An 8,593-nucleotide genomic window follows, 5' to 3' on the forward strand; every position below is an offset into this window, starting at 1 on the left:
GAGCCTCCGCCCCCGAGCCCCGCACCCCGCCGCCGAGCCGCGCCCGCCGGAGCCCACGCCGGAGCGAGCCCGTCGAGGTACTGCCGCCGCCGTTCGTCGAGTTGACCGGTTTTCTGAAGAAAAAAAACCTTTTGTTTTAAAAAAAAACCTAGATCGGTTTTTTTCGGTTTTCTTATTTCACGAGCGTTCACCGAACCGTTCGTTTTAACGAACGCGTTCGTCGGTTTTTCTCTGTTAACGAACGTCCGTTCTTTAACCGTTCGTCCGTTTTTCTTTTCGGCGGATTTTTCCCGTTATTTTCTCAGATTCGATTTCTGATCGAATCTTCGTTTCTGTTTAACTTCTCGCTCGTTTATCGGAATCAGGTGATTCAAGCGCCTGGAGTTTCGTCTCGAAATTCTCTTTCCGTTTAACCTACTCAAACAAGATTTTGCCATAGTAAAATTTGACCTAGATCCAGATTAGCAAACGAAGTTTCTTTCTTTCGCCGTTTGACTTTCGTTGCTTCTTTCAAGTTGATTCTTTTTGCAAACCGGAGTTCTTAAGTTGAACTTTCTGGTTGGATCTTTCATTCGAGTTTTACCGGTGCATTAGTTAAGTACTGATTGTATGCTTGTTTGTTTGCGATAGAGTACCCGGAGTGTGCCGCTTGTTACTTCGAATCGCTAGGTTTTGCGGATCATCAGCAAGGCAAGTAACACTTTGATCATACCCCGTTCATACCCAGTTTTATTGCATTAGATCTATTCCTTCAAACACATTGCATGATTAGGATCTAATAAACTGTGGGTATTGGGAAGTAGTTGAGGTAGTACCTATTACCTGTTTTTCTATCAACCCTTGGGAGTTACTTCTACATTGTTTTTATTATTGCCATGCTATGCTCGTAGACGTGGATTGGGTTTGAGTGAAATTCATGACAGATGTGAGATTGTTAAATAATGGTTTACTTAAGGTGGCCACTTAAACTCACATCTGGGTGGATTGAGGTACCTGGGTATTCCAGGATTGCCTGTTTTTCTTTTGGACCGCCACCCAGGTTCAAAGGGATCATGAGATTTTTCATGCTAGAAACTTCCGTGTGCAGCCGCAAGCTATTATGGGCTCTAGCATAGTTGTTTAAGTTGTGTGAACTCTTACAGTGGTAGACTAGCAGATGTAGGGGAAAGTAGGTGTAACGGTCTACCCATACGTAAGGTGCAAACACTTCTGAAAGACTGTGTCTTGGTCATCCGTTACTCAAACACCATGTAGTGCGAGTAATCCAACGGAGGAGATCAAGTCTTGTGGGAAAAGTGCACAAACCTCTGCAGAGTGTACAAACTGATCATGATTAGCCGTGTCCCCGGTTATGGACAACTTGAGTATCTAGTACTTGGATGATCATGTGAATCTCAACACTATGTTACTTCTAATTAATTTTGTTGGGTTATTGATGACTTTTTAATTGGGATTGAGATGCTGTCAACCATCTCAATGTTTCACAACCACCATGATAGTTAAATAAAATTTATTCCTTTGTAGTAGGATAAAATTGGCTTTTCGCAAAACTGTAACCATAGAGCTTTCCACCAGCCATAAATGCATATAGAATAGCATTATTATTGTTCATTGTTCTCTATGTGTTACATTGCCAGCATATCCTATGTGCTGACCCGTTTTCGGGCTGCAACGTTTCATGTTGCAGACTTTTCGGACGACGAGTAAGGTGCCTTAGGTCGTGGGCTTATACTCAGTGATGCCGCTGGAGTTGATGGACTCACTTATCTTCCAAGTCTTCCGCTGTTATCGTTATTAGATGGCCTTAAGCCATGTTTATCATACTTAATCTCTTTAGAGATATTCGATGTAATAAGTGTGTGATTGCTACTCTGTTATAAATCCTCCATTTGTACTGTGCGTGTCAGCATTACTGATCCAGGGATGACATTGGTGCACAGCAGCACAGGCCATTTGAGGTCTGGTCGCTACACGGCAGGGCCCGCCGCCTCCTCGCGCGGCGGCAGGTGCCACGTGTCGCCTGCCGCCACTGTCAGGAGGTCCTTTTTGTCAAATATATACACGGGTAGTCTTTTTTGACAATTCTATTGGACAGAGGGTCCTTTTGGAAAAAAATCCGGCCGGCCGGGCTGCTAGCTAAGCTAGCTCAACCAAACCAGTTCGAGTGAATGAACAACCAAACCAGTTCGGGAGTACTAGTACTAGTAATGAGCGTGGAATAAATTGGACGGCAGGTTGCATGGAGACGGCCGGGCATGCATGCACCGACTCTCGATGAATGCGTATTTCAATTAACTGGCAAATCTTTCTTGCCAAACAGCAGGCACATGCCTATACGAAGCGCCATTTACCACTGCACTTGGATCTCGCGTCACCGCCTCACCGGCCGTCTATAAATGAAGAGGATCGCATATGAACTTGCGTAGTCGATCCATCATCCATCCCCTGACGCAGACATCGATCAAGATCGAGAGAGCCGACCGGTCGACCATGGCGAGGTCTGCTGGTCGGTGGGCCGTTGCGCCGGCGATAGTGCTGCTGCTGCTGACCACGGCGTCATCAGCATCGGCAGCAGCAGGTGTCGATTCAGCAACGACGGCACCGGCCAAGGTGTGGCAGCTCCCTCCAAGATTCCCTACAGAGCCCTTCCCGGTGCCAAAGCCCCCTTCTTCGTCGTCGTGGAAGGCGGTGAAATCGTCTCTTCCTCCTCGCCACCGCCTCCCCACGGAACCGCCGTCGGAAAAGCATACGTAAGATGATAATACCTACTCCAACTAGTATGCGGCTGCACAAGAATCTGCATCCATGGTGCCGCCCTTGATCAGTTGATCTATCCGTGTGAGTGTGGGTTCACGTAGTCGTTCTGTTGCAAGCTATGTGTTGATGTGTGCTTATGGTGTGCTTGTTCGAAAGACGTACTGGTCAGTGTACGGATGTATTGTACTGCACCCGTGTTGTGCTTATTATTATGGAATAAAAAGACAGGCGAATCTGCTCTCCTACGCTGGGCTTTGTTAATCAATTCATCCTTCTGATACCCATATATATTGCCTTGTTTCTGGTATTGCAATGAGGGAAAATATAATCAGCTGTCATATCGGAGTCGCCCTGCGTTTGATGATGATATCAATGCATGGAATAGATCATCACTGCATTTTTTTGGAGGTAACCACGTGTATCATTAATCACAAATAAGGAGAATACAAAGCATGCATGAGGAACCGGCGAGAAGGGCCGAGAGGAAACACTGCATTTGACGGTGATTGCTTGCACGTTGTAGCGCATGCACGGCAGAAAGATTTGTTTCGGGAAAAAATTCCGTGGATATCGGTTGTAAACCTCCATCCGTGCGTACTCGGAGCCATCAGCTGCCACGTGTCCAGCCAGAAAATCCGACGGCGCACTCCAGGCGCTTCTTCCGTCGGCTTGACCGTGGGTCGCTCGGCTCCAGATCGTAATGTTCCCAGCTCGTTTCCCCTCGACTCACTGTTCCTCGGCTCAGGCGGCTCAACGGATGGCGAACAGAGTGCCGGCGGCGGCACTTTCTTCCACCGTCACCGTCGCCTACAAGATTCGTCGGGGAAGACTACAGATCACGCGGATCTGGCACACGTGTTCAAGTTGTTCGATTGAAACTGACGACAGCAGCATCACACGGGGGAGCTAGAAGACTCCCGCCAGCAAGCTGAGAAACCCTATGCAGGGCGACGAGCTATCTGCCATGATCGCATGCATCGACGCCACCGGTGACTGGCATGTGGACGTACGGGTGTACGGATTTTTGTTGTAGGAAGGGTGGACGTACAGCTGTATCAGCAGTGCGGGTGCGTCGGCTGGACCTGGAGACGGCGGCGGCGGAGATGGTTGAGTACTGGAGAGCGGATGGGTCGTCCGCCATGGCAGCATGTCTCAGGAGCAGATGGTTCGTCCGCCATGGCCGCCGAAGCACAAGTCCCAGGCTTTGGAGCCGAGCGTGTGGGGATACAAACGAGCTGAGGGAGGTAGTCAGGAGTGGGCGAACGATCGACGTGCGATGCATCGGAAGGACACGTGGCAGCAGATCCCCTCAGGTACGCACGGGAGCCAGTTTACAACCGGTCTGCACGGAATTTTTTTCCGTTGTTTCGCATGCCGCGCGGGAGGTGGCATGCTCCTGGCATCCTCGCGGCTAGAGGCTAGTCAACTCTCAAATATGTACTCCATTTGTAAACAAAAACTTCCTCGGTTCCGTAATATAAGAGTGTTTAGTGTCAAAAATACTCTTATATTATGGGACGGAGGGAGTATAAGATACTTCGACGCATGGAATAAATCATCACCGTGTTTGTCACCTTATCCCAACAAATCAACTCTCGGATTTGTACTCACGTATCTTGTATACCTAAGAGAGTTATTCTGTAAAAAAAATTTATCCTTACTAACTTATTTATTTCGACATGCAAGCATGTCACATCACCATGCAACTATGGATGGGATAAGGCCCACATCAACATGCAACCATGCATGGGAATATATTTTTCATTCTATTTTTCTACTTTATTTAATAAATATTTTTAAACTATGCATAATCAAATATAATAAGACGTGTGTATTTTTATTTTTTTCTTCACGTCTTATTAATCAAAATATTTACATTTCACACAATTAAATCTCATAGAGATAGATTGCAAATCATCTAGTTACTCTGAATAATACCAAACATTTGACTGATTTTTACTAAATGAACACTATATTTTTTGAGAAAAATAATACAAATATCGAGAAGATATCAATTACAACCGACCTTCGCATCAGAACGATCTAAAGAGAGGTGTAAGAACACACGATCTCACGAACTACTCAAGATATAAAAAATGCAAAACAAAAATTATAACAAAAGAAGTAGAAAATACGATGAACAGATTGGGTGAAACAAACGACAACAGTAACCATCAATGACGGCAGCCACATGTACCATGATGTGTGCTCCTAAACGGCGCTTCCGGAAAGGAATGATGTGCGAGCACCGCCATTGCTATATCTGACTACTGAGGTCAAATCATGGGTTTTCACCTTAGAGAATAGTCAGAGTAAACTTCATCCCAGAGAATACCCACAGACAAATACTGTGCCGGTTTAAGGGTGGACCAGTGGCAAATGGGCCGATGGGGGAGCACCGGAGTAGTGGTCAGCTGATGTGCAATGTGCAGGAAATTAAGAGGAAAAAGGAGGGCCAAAAAAGAACCCTTACTTATTACCATCCGAGTAGAATTGAAAAAGAGACGCGAACACTACATGCCTAGCCGCCACGAGCACTACATGCGTAGCCGCCTAGGTTCAGCAGCTTGACAAATGTTTACACTGGAAGCAATTTGTGTGGACCAGTGGCAAATGGGCCGATGGGGGAGCACCGGAGCAGTGGTCAGCTGATGTGTAATGTGCAGGAAATTAAGAGGAAAAAGGAGGGCCAAAAAAGAACCCTTACTTATTATCATCCGAGTAGAATTGAAAAAGAGACACGAACACTACATGCCTAGCCGCCACGAGCACTACATGCGTAGCCGCCTAGGTTCAGCAGCTTGACAAATGTTTACACTGGAAGCAATTTGTGTGGACCAGTGGCAAATGGGCCGATGGGGGAGCACCGGAGTAGTGGTCAGCTGATGTGCAATGTGCAGGAAATTAAGAGGAAAAAGGAGGGCCAAAAAAGAACCCTTACTTATTACCATCCGAGTAGAATTGAAAAAGAGACACGAACACTACATGCCTAGCCGCCACGAGCACTACATGCGTAGCCGCCTAGGTTCAGCAGCTTGACAAATGTTTACACCGGAAGCAATTTGTGTGGACCAGTGGCAAATGGGCCGATGGGGGAGCACCGGAGCAGTGGTCAGCTGATGTGCAATGTGCAGGAAATTAAGAGGAAAAAGGAGGGCCAAAAAAGAAACGGTTTAGGATCGGGGTATTGAACCCGACGTGAATCGAACACGCAACCTTCTGATCTGGAGTCAGACGCGCTACCATTGCGCCACGGATCCGGTGTGCTGCTGATCTTTAATTAGGCTACATATCAAGATAATCACACTCAGCCTGTACGTGTTATCCATGTCCTATGCAGGCATGACACATGGTTAAGGAGCCAACATCTTGTTATAGAGTGGGCTTAAACATCTCCGACATGTCTCAGAAGCCACATGCCTTACTTCTGATGACAGAAACCAGCAAATAGAAGTTACTACATAAAATACTCAGTGCACGATTACAATTTACAGAACTCCTTTGAAGGGTGTGGCCATGGCTAAGCAATGCAGGAAGAAACAATACTGATTGGGGATGTGATTTCAGAACAATTACACAGCAGAGTGATAAAGACGCAGAACTGCGTAATTGTAGGAACACATCACACCCGACGCCTTTTTGAGCATAAGTCATGGATGGACACGACGAAATGGAAGTACAGAATGCAACATGATCTTGGTTGCCACTTGATAGCAATGCCACTGCTATACACGTCTGCACACAACTTGATCGGCGGATACATAGCTATACATTACATGCTGTTAACTTTATCGCCTGAAGATGGAGGAGCAAACTCTGCTATGGTTGAGTATTTTGGAGCATATTATTTTACAAGATCTCAACAGCACAAAGGCAAAAAAGAAATTACAGGGGCTGGCTCCTGCCGAAAAAATGATTTATGTCATTACTATATTTTGCAGAAAAGAATGCCTTCCTCCCTCCGTCACATCTCCAGGTCTGAAGAAGATCAACGCCCTTACTGGGTGTTGCAAATCCTTGTGACAGCAATTACTGCAGAAAATCAACACAGGTTAAGATGTTAAGTAGATAGAGTAGTTCTCAAAAGATAAACCGGGAGTTCACCGAATTTAAACTAACAGATTTGAATTTCAGGCTTAAGAACATTCTTCTACTACGACTGCACATTCCTAATGCAGCAAACTTTGCAACTGCAAACGGTTAAAGTTAGCAACATTGGTGTTGATGTGGACTGAATTTATCTGACTTCTAAAGAGACGGTGCTCTCCAAATTACAATGTATAAATGCATGTCGTCGAGGTTATGCAGCGCATATGTGTGCATGGACCTCTTGACTCTACTGACAACAATCTAACAGAAAATTTCCCCTTTGGTCCTAGATCCAATCTGATTTGCAAGTTTGTTTCCCTCCTCTGCACAACACATAATACAGAAATTTCTCCTGTGAACTTCAAAAGGAATTGACACAAGCTACAAATGCTGGAACCAAGTTATGTATTTTAACATTTCACCGGATAATAATGATACAGAAAAGATGTATAGAGACGGCAGAAAAAAAGAGGACCTAAGCATCAGACTTCGAGGTTGACGGAGGGCATCTCGAACTCGGAGGTGATCTCCGCGATCTGCTTGCGGACGCTCATGTCGATGAAGTTGGAGCTGTCGCGGCCGTACTGCACGGTGAATCCGGCGATGAGCTCCGGGTCAAGGCGGGTCTTGATCCGGACGTTGGCGGCGCCGGTGATGTTCTGCACGTGCGTGGCGATCTGCGCGAGGTCCTGCGACTCGAGCTGCACCACGGAGGTGACGACGGCCTCCTCGGTGCCGGTGAGCGCGTTGTAGGCGGTCTCGAACTCGCGCACGATCTGCGGCATCAGGCCCGCGCGGGTGTTGTCGATGACCACGTTGAGGAAGTTGACGGTGTGCGGCTGCAGCTCCGACGACTTGGCGATCTCGTCGATGAGCGCCGTCTTCTCCTCGCGCGGCACGGTGGGGTTGTCGAAGAACTCGGCGATGGCCTCCTCGGCGAAGATCTTCTCCAGCTTCTCCATGTCGGCCACGGTCGCGTCGAGGGAGTCGCTCTCGTAGGCCACCTCCGTGAGCGCGGTCGCGTAGTTCTCGGCCGCGGCCTCGGCGCCGGCGGCGCTGGGCCTGCCGAGGTCGCCGCGGCGGCGGCGGGGCGCGGCGAGGCGGAGGGAGGGGAGCCCGCGCGCGACCGCGCAGGCGAAGGAGGCGGCGCGGGGCGCGGCGGCGGCGGACGAGGGCGACGCGGCCGCGGCCGCCGGGCAGAGGGTGATGGAGGAGGCGAGGCGGAGGGCGGCCATGGCTCGCGTCGTGGAGCGTGGGGTGGGGAGTGGTGCGGGAGCTGGCTTGGCTGGCTCTGGTCTGCTGGGAAGAGGAGAGTGGAAGAGGGGTTTGGGTGGGCAATGGACGGGTGGGATCGGGTGATTGAGAGATCGGACGGCGGAGGGGGGTCGTGGGCGTCCCGCGTGGCCGGAGATGTGTGGCCTGTGGTGGGATGAGGTGGATAAGAAATGGATGACCGTGTGCAACGATGACAGGATAGAGGCGGCACATCAGGCTTCAGACTGCGGGGTTTTCAGTGGTCTATTTATTTGAAAATTTCAGAAGTGTATTTATAGGTTTCAAAACAAAATTCAAACAAATTGGACCATGGACTTACCGGAAGAAATTCCTGGTTTGCCGAAATTTGCGCAAAATATAGAAGGAAGAAATTCAGTCACGGGCTGAACATACAACAGTCATAATATGATCTAAAATGAGAAAATTGCGGCAACGCTATCTGGTGTTATGGATCATCGTATATTTTTCTTCT

The 8,593-nt window shown here is 48.1% G+C and overlaps 1 protein-coding gene and 1 non-coding gene across 2 annotated transcripts; both read right to left on the bottom strand.

The window, feature by feature from the left end:
- Positions 1–5,945: 5,945 nt before the first annotated feature.
- Positions 5,946–6,017, bottom strand: TRNAW-CCA (transfer RNA tryptophan (anticodon CCA)). The gene has a single exon. It is a non-coding gene; the product is annotated as a tRNA-Trp (tRNA).
- Positions 6,018–6,428: 411 nt separating this feature from the next.
- Positions 6,429–8,139, bottom strand: LOC123145464 (ATP synthase delta chain, chloroplastic). Its single transcript, XM_044564892.1, has 2 exons — positions 7,322–8,139; positions 6,429–6,789 (listed from the first exon to the last, which is right to left on the bottom strand). The coding sequence occupies exon 1, from the start codon at positions 8,079–8,081 to the stop codon at positions 7,329–7,331; it is 753 nt and encodes a 250-aa protein (XP_044420827.1). The 5' UTR covers positions 8,082–8,139; the 3' UTR covers positions 6,429–6,789; positions 7,322–7,328.
- Positions 8,140–8,593: the final 454 nt, after the last annotated feature.

Source organism: Triticum aestivum, chromosome 6D, assembly GCF_018294505.1.
Source record: "Triticum aestivum cultivar Chinese Spring chromosome 6D, IWGSC CS RefSeq v2.1, whole genome shotgun sequence".
NCBI lineage: Eukaryota > Viridiplantae > Streptophyta > Magnoliopsida > Poales > Poaceae > Triticum > Triticum aestivum.

What these genes read in the sequence shown, in the direction of transcription:
- LOC123145464 (XM_044564892.1), bottom strand. Translation starts at nt 8,081, where the DNA reads ATGGCCGCCCTCCGCCTCGCCTCCTCCATCACCCTCTGCCCGGCGGCC.